This window comes from Excalfactoria chinensis, chromosome 5 (genome assembly GCF_039878825.1).
Source record: "Excalfactoria chinensis isolate bCotChi1 chromosome 5, bCotChi1.hap2, whole genome shotgun sequence".
Lineage (NCBI taxonomy): Eukaryota > Metazoa > Chordata > Aves > Galliformes > Phasianidae > Excalfactoria > Excalfactoria chinensis.
In genome coordinates this window covers 14,061,262-14,075,645 of record NC_092829.1, presented here as the reverse complement: position 1 = coordinate 14,075,645, position 14,384 = coordinate 14,061,262, and the positions used below count along the sequence as shown (strand labels likewise).

The window sequence follows — 14,384 nt, the reverse complement described above, 5'->3', positions numbered from 1 at the left end:
CCCTGCTAGCTCAGGCCTCTTCCAGTGGTGCTATTCTTTGTAAGCAGGCATAAGCAGAGAGCTATGCAGAGAGGCCAGAGTCACACTCCTGTAATAATACCAATGGAAAGTACCAAGCATAAAGTGCTTGTCCAAGATCATGTTGTCCCTAGTGGAGGAGGTTAGGTTGGTGCAGGAGGCTGGGTGTAGGTGCAAGCAGGCTGCTGGAGGAAGAGTTCCTGCTTTGTTTCTCATCATGTATCTACAACAAGGGCTTACACTTCTTCCAGTGGTACCAATGTTAGCTTTCAACTTGCTACAAGTAGGCACATAGGTAATGAATACATGAGAATAAATCAGACACTGAAACCTGTCCTTCCATAGGAGCATAACAGTAATTTCTACTAAGACAAATGGGTTTGTGTTGAATTCAACTTCGGAATATTTGGCTCACGGTAATAGTTATATGTCACAGTATATATTTATTTTAAACACTCATTATAGATCTGAGTAAGTAGAAAGAGGAGAGACCATGATGCTTCTCAGCCACCATATTGCCTTTTCTCAGGAATGGATACTTTGCATGAACTCACTATTAATTTAAGAGAATTGGTGGTATTCAGACTCACTGGGTCTGCAAAAAGTAGCTGGAGTATATTATCCAACAGTCAGTAGATGTTAATATGCTTCATAGATTGCACAGCATGTCCACTTGAATATTTTTAAGGGCCTACAGATTTGAAAAATATAGACATTCCTATCTAAAGTGCAGCAGCTTTCTTAAAGGCTGCTCTAAGGGTGCCCCTAATATGTCAATTTAGTTAAATTCTTGTTTCACATCAAGGCTCCTGCCTCTGTTAATCCTCCCTTCAGTTCACTGTATGTAACTCCTGGGGTCCTGTTTGGAACAAGCCAATTTGGCGTCATCATCTGGAGGAGATGCTACCGAGCTGACTTGAAACTGGCTGGGAAGCCAGCCTTTATGGACATAAGCGAGGTAAGTCAACACTGGTTGTCACTGGTTGTCACTTGCACTATGGCATGGATCACAAACGTGATATAGTGGGACCCCACGCAGCAAAATGCTAGTGATCATAGTAGTGTTCAATATCACGTATTTTTTCTTCATGTCCTTCCTGGAAAACCTCACACCATAATTATAATTATATTAAATTATTATTATTTTCAGCTATTTATCACTGGCTTTGCACGGCAGAGCCTTTTCTCAAAAGTTTTTACCTAAGTTCAGAAATACCAAAGCAAAATAAAAACTGTGCTTTGAGTTCCTTGTCTTCCATGTTTTTGCCTTATCCTTTGGACCATGATGCCTTGATAGGTTTAAGGTGATTTTTTTGGTGCTTGTCTTTCTAATTCCTAACACTACAATGTATTTTCACTTTAGCCATGCAGATAGCTAATGTAGACAATTCTGCACTAGTGTGGGATTGCAGATAATTAAAAAACACAAGGTATTGGGGAGACATCTAGTTCAACCAGAGTGGTACAAATTTCACCTTGCTTCTTAAAGTTAGTAAAGCCAATCTCTAATTTTTTGAAGTAGTCCTGGTACGTGCTTATCAGGTTTGTTCTGGTTCTCCATGCAGATCACCACTTATTTTCCTAAATTTCACTGCTATGGCAACAAATTAAGTATTTTGTTCATTTAGAGGCTAATGAGATTACTCTAGAAGAGAAATTGAGGGCATTTATTAGATTGTTTTTACAGTGACAGATACAGACTAATCTAACATCCATATAGTTAATTGAAGTAATTCTCAGAATAAGAAGAAAATTAAATATGCTTTAAAACAACCAACCAACCAACCACTGTATTTCTTAATGATAATTTTTCCCCTAAAGTAATAATTATTCTGTACTTGGGAGGGAAAGAACAAATATTAACATCACAAGCTGGCTACCCTGTTGGGATCACAGTGGAAATAGTGAAGCCCAGAGCTCTTTACTACCCTCACTTTAAATCAACCCAAGTCAGTGATGACTGAAATGCACTTGTCACATGCCAGATGGCATAACTGATACGTGTTGGTGGCTTCACCCAAGCCTCTGAACACATCACAGTCACTTCTGCCATGACTGCCAACATCTATTATCCTATTCTGTCCTATCCTAATTTCTATCCTACTGCTGCTTTCTTTCCTTCTTCTCTACAGCTTCCTCCTTGGAGCAGCTACATTCCTGCTATCCCGCAGCAGGAGGTCTGGTTGAATATTTTCTGTGTTAGTAACACTGCAAAAAAGATAGGCAGTTTTCCTTGTATTCTTAAGTCTAAGCACGGAGGCTAGGGCTGGATATTCTTCTCCTAGGAAGAAATCAGTTCTCAACATTGAAGAAGCACAAGACAAGCTGTCAATAAGACTGAATTCTGAGGTGATGCACAAACCCTCTTGCTTTTGTTCATAGACACAATTTTCTGTGAAGGAGAAGAGGTGCCTGTCCCATTTGCTGTGTCTTGGCTGATGCCAGCTAGCCCAGGTGTCTGAGCCTTGAGGAACAGCTCCAGAAATCATCCTCTGTCGACTGGCATACGTGATGTAGCATGTCTGACTTGAGCCTAATGGTCCAGTTTAATCCCAGATAGACTTTTTCCTCTAGTGATTATCTGCTTTACCATCATTCATGAAGATTAATGCTTACAGAGAGCAAAGATTTAGGGACAAATTAAATTTAATGTAGTCTAACTCTTGCTGTCAAATGCACATGTCTGAGCCTGAGGGACTCCATCTGCTGTTTGAATCTGATGGGGGGAGGACCTGTTCAGGGCCTCCTGTTCCATACCAGCACCTGGCATCTGGGCTGGGTTAACCTGGGGGTAGTGCTGGATACACACAGAGCAGCATGCATGGTGTTGAAATGCCCTTAAGGCCAAAGTAGCTCATCCTCTCCTGTCTCTGCTCCAGTGAAGTTGTTATGTTTTGCTTCTGTTATTGGGATTGCTAATGGCTCATCAGTCAGATTCTTCTCCCTCCTCTCCCCCATTTCATGACAGATACTTCAGTTCAGTGGCCTGTAGTGACTAAAGCAAGAGACTGAGACATCCCTTGCTTTCCTACCTCCGCTGTGGGCCTTAATAACCCCATCATAATGCAGTTCATGATGACCCCATGTCAGAACTGGTGAGCAAGCCTCAAAAAATTGGGATACTGGCTTACAATAAATTAAACTGAAAGTTTTGTTTTGTTTTGTGCTGTTTGATGAAGCTTGTGAAGCATTTTAATTCTTCCCCTCAATTTTAAATGCTCATTTGTTTTGAACAATGCTAATACTCCGAGTTTCTAAATGTGATAGGTGAGAACTACCTCTTACTTAGAATTCAAATGCAGATTGATGTAATTCCCTGACTCAAGACCCTGAGCCTTTAAGGAAAACATCATGGGAATGTATCAAGAGATGGTAACAGTGATCATATCTATTTACAAACGTGTAAATGTATATAAACATACACATAGATAGATGCATTAATAGATGTATCTTTATATATGTATTCATCTACTCTAATTTATGAACAACTTAAGAAATTTCCTGCATGCAGTTGATGGTAGGAGAAGTTACAATTTCATATTTTTGACAAGGATTACCTTTTTAATAATAGCTTGTTTAAACTCAGTGTTTAAAACCAAAAGACTTTAGGTCTTTGTTCAGAGACAGCTCATGTCTGGAAGACTTCATACGGTATTTTATTTTGCATTATTTTAAACATTACATACTATTTTATTCCTGAATTATGTTGCCGTTGCAATTCCTGCTGTTCTGGTAAACAAAGTCACAAAAACAGCAAAATCCACAGAAGCAGTAAGCTCCCCATCCATTCCAAATCTTATCTGCCTTACCCTACAAAAGGCACAGTAGAAGGAAACATGAAAATTAATCATTCTAGGTTAGTGGAAAAAAACTGTGGACTATACCTATTTCCTCTGTAAGAGGTAGGTGTGTTTTGTAGCTCTCTCAAATATACTGTGACACCTTAATATCCAGACATCCAGATGGCTGATTTTCAGCAATTACCTCCTTCACACTCAAGAACAGTCCCTCCTAACATGAAGTCAAACGTAGGTCAATGGGGGCTTGTGTGGATGAAAGACGTGTTTCTGACAAAAGCCAAATGTAAAAAGGAAGTGTACAAGAGGTGAGAGCAGGGGTGGAAGACCTGTAAGGAATAGAGAAGCAGTGCACAGGAATGTCTGAGTGTGAAGGGATGGATGGAGTTAGGAAAAGTAGAGCTTACCAGGAGCTGAATCTGGTGAGGGAAAATAAAGAGCAATCAGAGGGTTTCGGTAAAAAGAAGGCTAAGAAAAATGGGGTAGGGGATCTACATGAAAAAGGCTGAAATACTCAATGTCTCGTTCACTTTAGCCTTTTCTGATAGGGAATCCAAATCCCTTAGGCCAGAAATTCTAGAACAAAGGACTCACTCCTAAGACAGAGGGAATCAGGTTAGGGAACATTTAAACAAGTCAGACATACATAAGACCATGATGTATGGGAGATTGGTAATCACAGCCTGAACCTCTGATTAATCAGCTGAGGCAAGTATGGGGTCAGCTGTGGGAGCACAGGTGAGAGTGATGTAGCTGTGCTCCCAGAAGGGGTGGAGCTCGACTCCATCCGCCTCTGAGACCTCATTTAAGGGCTGACTCCCACTGAGGCAGCATCTCTTGGAGATTGCTCACCAGTGAGGACTGCCCCAGCTTCTTCAGCCAAGGCACCACCACTGGTGAGTTTTCCTTTACTTATTCCTTTTGTACATTTGCTACCATCAGTTTATTAACAACCAATACACATGATGACTAAAGGAATGTGTGCCCAAGTGCTAACAGTAGCTGATGTCATTGTGAGACTGCTTTTGATTGTCTTTAAAAGTGCAAGGGAACTGGGGGAGAGCCCTGCGAAGTGAAAGTAGAAGAAAGCAAATGTCACTCCTAATTTCAAGAAGGACAAGCAGAAGCATCTAGGAAACTGTAGGGCTGCAGCCTTACCTTGGTCCCTGGAAAAATGACGGGTGAACAATCCTGGAAAACCAAATACACTATGGAGCTTAGGCATTGCTTAGGCATGTACAAGGACTCATGAGCAATAAACCTGTTCCCATATACCCGAGATACATGCTGGACTGTATAGGGTCTTGCTTAGTAAATGCAGGCAACCCTCCAATCTTCAGGCACTTAAGGCAAAGAAATATTCTCTATGAGGAATGGAGTTCATATTTTCTCAGTGTATTCCTGCTTTACTAAGCTGAACGTTTCAGGAGGCTCATCGTTGGTATGTGAACACTCGGTATATTTTAAGGGATACCCATGGGAGCTCAGTTCCTCTCAGTGAAGAGATCCCTATTGTTCTGTAATGAGTGGTAGAACACTTTAGCATGATCTGTTGCAACAACAGACAGAAATTCAAGATAAAGATGAAGTCTGACTTCAACAGCCTATTTCTGTGAGGTCTGAAAGCCTATATTCTGAAAGCCTCTGTTTTCCTCACTGATGTTTTGTTTGGCAGGGTTAAAGCTTGGGGAAGGGAGGCTTGCAGCTCCACGTGACCTCCTCAGGCACTTCATTACAATAAATAAATGGAATAAATCTCATTGACTTCAGCAGGATCTGATATCACAAGTCAGTGTCTAATAAAAGAGTGAAGTGTAAGCAATCTCTGCCTCACCTCTGCTGCCCAGGTAGCGACATACAGATCTTGCAGTGAGCTCAGCAGGAGGAAAGAGCAAAGCACATGTGGGAGAAGCACAGAACTTTTTGCTTTTGTGAAGTACTACTCAAGCAACCAGAGCCATCCTTTCCCAATTAATTCATGTCCTTCAGTTGCCATCCAGTTCCACTACATGTCCCTAGCAGCCACTGGTAGTGGTTAAAATTGGCTTCTCTCTCTTGGGGGCTTGCAACAACAGGAATGTGGGATGGACTACATGAAAGCTGAGATGGCCTCAAGAAAAGGCATTAAGAGCTCTGAGTGGTGTTGGAAAAAACCTTGCACATTCAGTATTTTTAGAATGAGGGGAAAAAAAAAAAAAAAAAAAAAGAAAAAAGAAAAGCCAACCTGTTAATCAGGGAACAGCATTTGCCCCTTCACCACCATTCCTGTCACAAGATGTACAATGTACATCACCCTCCAATCTGGGCAGCAGGAACCAGGAAGCACTGCTTGCATGATGAACCAGAACATGCACCTATACTCCTCCACCTACCTGCCACTGCTCTCTTTGGCTGCTGTACGCCACCTCATCCTGCTCAGCTCTTTGGGGAGATTATACTGAAACAGTATTACTTGTCAGGATCCAGACGCCTGCATTATGGTACCTGCGGACTCCTGCAAAACACAGGTCCCCTGGGCCAAGCAATCTTCTGAAGCTAAACTACTGGATACAGCCAGGGACTGCAGGGTTCTTGATCTGTGTACCAGATCAGATGTTTAAACTGGAGTTGGATGAACACACATCCATGAATTTGTGTGTCCACTGAATTATGTGTATTTCTCACCCTGAAAAATGGTAATTATTATTTCAATTTCCCTCATTTATTTATTTATTTATTATTTTTATTTTCCTGGAAAAAGAGAAATATGTATTTGTTTCCTTATCCACTTCTGTAAATGCTCTTTAAGCTTAATTATGATGTTATGATGTCCCTGCCCACAGCAGGGGATTGGAACTGGATGATCTTTAAGGTCCCTTACAACCCAAGCCATTCCATGTTTTCCCATGGCAGGAGTCTATAGGCATTGCTAAAGTTTAAAAGAAAGTTTAGAAGAAAAAAAGTGGAAGTTTAGAAGAAAAAATTCACTGTGAATCTGGAAGGACTGTGGAACAGGATTTGCTTAGAAAATACAGGTGTGTCTGCAGTGCAGCTCATTTATTTAGAATGTGGGGGTCAGCCTCTTCTCCCAGGCAACAGAGATAAGGTGAGAGGCATTAGGAGGGTCAGGCTGGATAACAGGGAAGCCTTTCTTCTCGGAAAGAATGGTAAGGTATCGGCACAGGCTGCCCAGGCAGGTGATGGAGTTCAAGAAACATACAGATGTGGTACTGAAGGACATGGTTTAGAGTGATCACAGCATGGGTCGATGTGATGGTTGGACTAAATGATCTTGGTGGTCTTTCTGACCTTAATGTTTCTATGACACTCTGATGATGAGCAGCTGCTGCCTGTGGCCCCAAGGCAGCCCCCAGACACCCCCAGAGCCCCGCTGGGGAGCACCACCACTTTCCTGGGGGCTCCTTAGGACGCCCGGCGCGCAGCCCATTCGAGCCACCCACCCGGGGCGGGTACCTCGGTGCTGCCCCCCGGAGGCGGGCAGGGAGGCGGCTCCAGGCAGGTTCCCTTTAAGAGCTCGCTCCGTTCCCGCCCCGTCTCCGCCCGCTGCCGCCGCTCCCGGCCCGCATCCCTGCGGCAGCAGCTCCATCCCCAGCGTGGTGTCGCGCCGAGACGGGGCGTTGCGCCGTCCCCGCTGCTGGGGTAGGCGCTTGGGGCCGCCCCTCCGGCAGCATGTCCACCAAGGCGGAGCAGTGTGAGTGGTGGGGCCGGGCGGCGCGGCCGGGTGCAGTCCGATGGGAGCGGGGGTCCGGGGGGCTGTCTTCTCGCTGCGGGGCATCCCGGCGAGACAGCGCTCACCCCGCGTTGTCGGGCATCCGGGCAGCGGGAGGGGTGGTCTGTGGAGGGGGGCCGCCTCCTTTCTGGCTCTTTCTGCCTCCGCCGTTGCGGTGGTACTGATGGCGAGGCGGCCTTCCTAGGGACGCAACGCGTCCGTCCTCGCTGGGCGCTGGGGCGGAGGGGATGGAGCGGGGATCGGGCCTCTCCGGCATCGGTCCCGGCGCCGTGCCGCCCGGGCGGTGCTCCTGGCATTGATGCCGTGGGGCTGCCGTCGCTGTGTGATGGAAGCGCGGTGCCGCTTTTGCTGGTGGCACGCACCTTTGTGCTGAAGGTACGGCGGCATCGCTGCCTTGCCGCGTTCCTCCACGCCCTGCAAGGACCTTCGGCTGTCGCCAGCTCTGCCCGCAGCCCGGCGCGTCTAGTGGCAGCCGGTGATGTGCCAGCCACCATGTTGGCTCTGTGCGGGGAGCTGCCAGGTGACATGGTGGCTGGGACGGCTGCAGCTGGGCCGCGCGTGTGTGGCTGCTGACGGCAGCTGCTGTTCTGCCGGAGCGCTGCGAGAGGCTGAGGGAAAAACAGCAGCGCTGTCGGGCTGGTCACCCGCATCAAGGCTACCTTCTCTGCCGGTGCTCGGTGTTAGAGCGGCAGGCTGGATTGATGTCTGCCATGACTACGTGATGCGATCAGAGGCTGATGCTGTCCTCTGCATCCTGTTGGCTTCTCAGGTCACTGGCAAGAGTCCTTGTTCCGATAAGCTTGTACCGAACTGCTCTAGGGAAGTGATTACTTATAACTTTTCCTTTAGGGTTTGCCACTTATTCACAGTAATGGATGATGCCCCTATTAAAATATTATGTGGATGCAAATGTATTACTGTGGGGCTGCGTTTCTGGCCTTGTGGATAAAAAGGCAATGTTCTGACCATACCTCAGGCCTTGAGTGTGCAGTGCTCAGATCCATGCTGCTCTGTTCTTTCTGCCTTCCCCCCACCCAAGTTCTGAATGTGTTCCCTCTTTCCTTCTCATATGCTGCCCTTCACATTGGCCTGTAGAAGAATGTCTGTTGTTCCTTGTCCTGACACTGTCTTCAGCATTTTCCCTCTTTTCTGTTTTGCCTCCTCAGTTTTCCCGTTCCTAATTCTTTTGTCTTCTCTGCTTGAGCTTCTCTTCCATATATATGTATATATTTATTTTCCTAGTCTGTCTTTCCTTTTCATCCCTTTATACAATTTGGGAGACTGCTCTACTGTGTCCATGTTGCTTTTTCTTTAAAGATTTACTTGGACTCCAGCTTGCAGATCTTTCCTCTTCCTGACACTTTTTCATGGCACATCAGCACACTCTGTTCACTTAGCAGACGTATCCTGTGCATTCCGACTTACTGGATGTATCTTGTTTACAAAGGCTGCTCCCCTGTCTATTTATTATGGCATTACCAAATGTCTTTTTCCTCTACACAACTTAAAGATCCACTCACCTGCAATTTTTGACCAATGGTGATGGTCTCCGACAAGGATTATATTGATGTGCATGCATAATTATCAGGCAAATCTTCAGACTCCAACTGTGGCTGCTGTTGCTTCTGCCCTTATGGACAGACAAGTGAGAACCAGAATGTCTCAAGGAGGAGTTATACTGAATCTGAATTTACCAAGAAACAGCGGGAAAAAAAAAACAACCCAACAAATGTGGAAACGGAGTGACCAGTTGGAAAGAGCAACAAGGCACTGGTCTAAACATGAATGCATGGCCACCCCCTCAGCACTTTGGCAGGTTGTATGGAAAGCAGGTAAAATGGTGGCAATCTGGGAAATCATCTTGAGAAGCTTCTCTTTTTGTGACCACTTGCATTTCATATCTCATATGAGGTGATACTGACAGTGGGTTTCATCACTTGACCCACCACCACAGCTTGCCCGAGGTATGCTTTTGTATCAAACGAGAATTGGTTCTTTTTCACCTTGAGTTACACTAACTGGCATTTAGTTGTGGTAAGTAATGTCCTGGGAAAGCCTGATTCTCACAATGTTTTCCAGGGTAGTGGAACAACCAAAACCATATTTGAAAGCTCTTAATGGTTTCACTCAATTCAGTAAATGCTTATGGGGAAGCTAGGAAGTTTAGTTAGGTTGGTGTAGATAATAAAGAGAGACCCAGCAAAATACCATGAAATATCTTCCTTTCTTTCCATTTTTAACTTTGAATTTGTTTTATATGATGACCCTATGAGAGGGGCAAAGAAAGTATTTCTACAGAGTGACATCATATTTTGAGTTGCATCTCTGGACGCTCAGGTCATTCACACATTTCACTATCTTCAGGGCTTATAAACCTTTGCTCTGGGGCTTTCTTTCAGAAGGGTGTCAGTGTCCTGGGATGCTGTACTGAAATGGTCAGTGTTCTGGGCAGCTCTGAGAAGCGAGGCCAAAACCTTGAGTCTAGAGCTATGATAAGTATTTAGAAAGTCTAAATGAAGTGTTCTGTTATTTCACCTTATATAATTGCATGACTGTGCTGATTAATAGAAAAAAATATATATACACACACTGAAAGGAAGTAATTGTAGGAAGATGTGCCATAATTTTTAGTGTTTCATTAATTAATTTCACCTGGCAGCAAGCCATGGTAGCCACATTCAAGGTCAGGCTGGACCAGGCTCTACACAACTTGTTCTACATGTGGATGTCCCTGTTTGTTGCTGGGGAGTTGGACTAGATGACCTTTAAAGGTCCCTTCCAACTCTGAGGATTCTATGATTTGGGCAATTGAGGGTTGGCAGACTGGGTAACTAACTCCATAGAGTTGGTCAGACTGAATAGACTAAAAAGTGCCCAGACCATCCTTGATTATATCTGCATGAGGCTGGCCAATGTCACATAGGCAGTGCACAACTTGGTAGCTACGGTGGATCATTTTTCTTCCAATACTGAACATGGAGCTTGGTTAGATACTAAGAGCGCTATTTCTAAAACAACCAATCTCAAAGAAGGTGTGGAGCTTCTGCTGCTCTTTGAAGTGCTCTCATCTGCTTGATCAAATTTCTTAAGACACTTAAAGAAACAGCACAGCTCTTTTAGTATCTGTAGTTCACTGCATAGTGTACATTTGTAACATTAAGTAAATAAAACCAGCTCTCTGTATTAGCTTGTATTTCTCCTTTTGGCTATAGAAATGTCACCTCATATGAACCTCCTGTTATCCAGTGTTTCATTTATTATAAATGAATCCTGAGATTGAAGGCACAGATAACTGCTTTTTTCCAATTACTCCCCCCCCCATTTGCTAGCACAAAGGCAATCTAAAGCAGAAGCAGACATTCACTGCCTTTCTTGTCTTCCCCTTAGTGCTCATGCATGGTAACGTTCAATTTATTCAGTAAAAAGAGTGACAAAATGACAATGGTTTAATTCTTAAATTAGGGACAAAAGAAAATCAGTTGTGGTAGAAGCAGATGCGATTCCCTCAACATCAGCAAAAAGCTGAATGAAACTTTCTGTGTCTGTTTTTTGTCTTTTATGTAGTTGCTTCCAAAATCCGTTACCTTCAAGAATACCACAACCGGGTTCTCCACAACATTTACCCTGTGCCCTCTGGGACTGATATTGCAAATACTCTGAAGTACTTTTCTCAGACGTTATTGAGGTAAGTTTTAACTAATGCTCTTGAAGAAGAAAAAGATTGCTGAAGTATTGTATGGGGTATTCACTGACTTTGAAATGTTTCTGGGATTTAATGGGTCAGTGCTCTACCAGAAAGAGTCAGAGCATAATTTAAGAAAAGAATGGTATAAATTAATCTCTTCAGTGGCTGTTGCCCAATTTGCCAGATGAGCTGCTTATTGATTGGCTGATTCTAAAATAAACTTGGTTGTTTACACATTTGCTTGGCCCTTCTAAGTCTTAGGTGAATGTGCAAACATACTGAACCCATGAAGAGAGGATCTAGTGACCTGCAGAGCTTTAGAAGTGGACGCTCATGACTTATGAGTCAACCCTGGTGCTTTGGGATGGTAGAGCAATGAGCCAGGCAAACAGGACTAGAGTCTGTGTTGTAGTTCAGATTGGGTTCTGGTTCAGTCCCTTATATATATATGAATTGTTGTGAAGTTGGTATACAGATCTGGATTTGGATGGCAGCAGCAAGAGATCAGGATTACTCTGACCTGTTAGTTTGATCCACCATTTAGTGACAATATGCGGTCCAAAATACCATACAGATACAGAATGCATTTTGAATAGGAAACATTACCTCTTGCCTTTCTAAAAAGATGTAAAAAGTTGTAGGGCTTAATCAGGAATGACATGCATATCCTGCTTGACTCCACGGTGCTACCTAGTGGTTTCATATTTTCAGATTGATTTAAAATGGCATTTGATGGTGACGATTTGATTTTTATCTGCCCAGGTTTTGATTGGCATTAGTTTTAATATATAGTAATGTTGGTGGATAGCTTCCTGAATTTGTACCTGGGATGGTTCTCCTTGCTGTCAGAAGCTAGTTTGAAAATACAGCCATCTGTCTTATGTCCTGAGGAAACAGCCATTTATTACAGTTAACTGCATATTTGTACACATAACCAGATGATGCAAGTAAGTGGAGAAGCATGAATTTAACTTGAAAGAATATTAGTTTATTCTAACACTCATTCAAAGCCCGTGGAACATAACAGGATTCAGGCCCTGTTTGTAAACCTATGAGAAGGAAAGATGCGTAGACAGAATTACTTATAATCAGCGGAACATGTATTTCACTCCTCTAAAAACAAACAAACAAAAAGCAGCAACAAAACCACCAAACAGAAACAAAGAAACCCAGCCCTTCTGTTAACTGAAAATCTCAGCTCTAGAATTGTTTAACTGCTGTGAAATGTGTTTCCCTCAGCATTTAAAGTGCTGGGAAAAAAAAGTGAGGCAACCAGTAGGGCTTTTTAAAAGATCAGTAAAGGGAATTTTGTCTTATAACACAGCAGCGGTAAAATAATAATAATAATAAATAAGATTCAAAAAGTCACTGAAAATACCTCTGAAATAGGACTTAGTTCCCACATCAGAGTGTTTTGATGGTTTGTTTCACACAACAAACACATTTAAGTCATGTTTGAAGAAGGCTCTTAACTAAAGTGCCTCCACTTAAATGCTGTGAGCCTTCAAGTCTAAATCTCTTGCTTTAACAGCTTTACTCTGAATGTTTTATATCTCGTCTCAGCTGTAACTACCAAGTGCTACAGTGAGATCCATTTCTTTCTGGAGCAAAAGTTCTGGAACAGAATGAATTTGAAAACTGCTTCTTAAAGAAAATATCTTTATACTACCTGCTGTCTTAATCTTCTTGAGCAGTACAACTGCACGTCCTCTGCAACAAATTCTTTGTACTCCATGGGCAGGGATGTTTTTGGGCTTACTGAAGAAGCTTTACAATCACCAATTATGGGAGCAGTTTAGAATCAGAATAGCAACAGCACAATTGAGCAACTCCATTTCTTTATTTTGTGCTTGGAATGGGACTGAACCAAAATCCTGTTGTTGATGCTTACCTCATGAGGCAGAAGTGAAACTGATAGGAAAAACATAGATCTACATAATTCCCAAATGGCTTTGACCTCACCAATGTTAGATCTGATCAACCTCAGAGGTAAAGAGATGCCAGAAATTGCAGCCAGGACTTGGATCTGGATTTATTAAGTAGCCTGAATTTTGATGCTCAGCCAGGTCAAATCCTTATAACTGGGAAATCTGAACTGTGGGTGAGAACCTGTGTGCTGTGGTTGAACTGGTATAAGTGTATATGCTTGCTTATACTAAGATAGAAGCTGGCTAAAGAAGCAAAACAAAACATACCCTGTGTTTAGTGTGGCAGATGGAAAGGAGGAAACTCCCACCCACTGTATGCAGATCTCTTAAGATTTATCCTGAAACTAAACAGACTGATTAAGAACTTGTCTTTCTGAACAGTCTGATCAAAAATTTCTCTGAGTGCCGAGTCTCCTTTCTGCCTCCTACACTGATACTCCCTTGTGTAAGGTTTAACTCCAGTGTTAGAAATATGTGATGGAGAATAACCTTTTCAGCTTGAGACAGAACATATGAAATGAATTCACGCTGCAGAAAGAGTACTGATCAAACAGCAGAAATGTCCACTGGTTTCTGGTGATTTGTCTTATCTTGCAGAGCAAGTTGGTTGGGGTCATCTATTTTAAAAAGAACTTTTAAAAATATTTTCTACTTTGATGTGTATTCTTTTTGCAGCTGATTTTCAGGACAAACTTTTATTGATAAACATGTAGTCAAAGGAATCAAGAAGGAATAGTGCTTGGTCACAGAAATTCTGTATTATGATTGTGTTTTACAAGTGTAGCTTTTATTACTTATATTTTTTACCTTCCCATAATATGGGCACATTGAATGTGCTTTCAGTGGGGGTATGCCTACTGTTTCGGATCACATTCATATCTGGTGTCATTCTGCTAGTTATTGCACAAGGGATTAGTTTGCTCCTTTGCGCTGTATATAGCTTCAATATAGCACAAGCTCAGGGGTGGGGGGAGCAGGTGTGGAATGGCTAAAAAAATTCAGTTCCTTTTTTCTATGAACAAGCATCACATAAAGTCACCATACACAATACATAGCATATTGATTCATTTAGTTCTTCCTTAATTTTCCTCTTTGGACAAAAGCATTTCCTTACATTACCGCATGAATTTGTTTCATGCCCTGCTCATTTTCAGTATTTTAACTCTCATTTGAGGAATGATCTTAAGGTTTAAACATCTTGCAGATGAACTTACTCTTTCACGTTT

At 42.8% G+C, this 14,384-nt stretch overlaps 1 protein-coding gene across 6 annotated transcripts in view; it reads left to right on the top strand.

Moving 5' to 3' along the window:
• The first annotated feature begins 7,363 nt into the window (after positions 1 to 7,363).
• The window catches only part of UNC79 (unc-79 homolog, NALCN channel complex subunit), an 88,097-nt gene continuing 81,076 nt past the window's right edge, over positions 7,364 to 14,384 (top strand). For 5 of the 6 annotated variants that reach the window (XR_011903743.1, XM_072338146.1, XM_072338148.1 and 2 more), the window contains exons 1-2: positions 7,364 to 7,506; positions 11,110 to 11,230. Coding sequence is in view for 5 of the 6 variants with exons in the window: in XM_072338146.1 (XP_072194247.1) it covers positions 7,485 to 7,506; positions 11,110 to 11,230 (143 nt within the window). In the remaining variant the exon portion in view is untranslated. The remainder of the gene's footprint in view (positions 7,507 to 11,109; positions 11,231 to 14,384) is intronic. The other variant, XM_072338149.1, reaches the window with a different exon arrangement.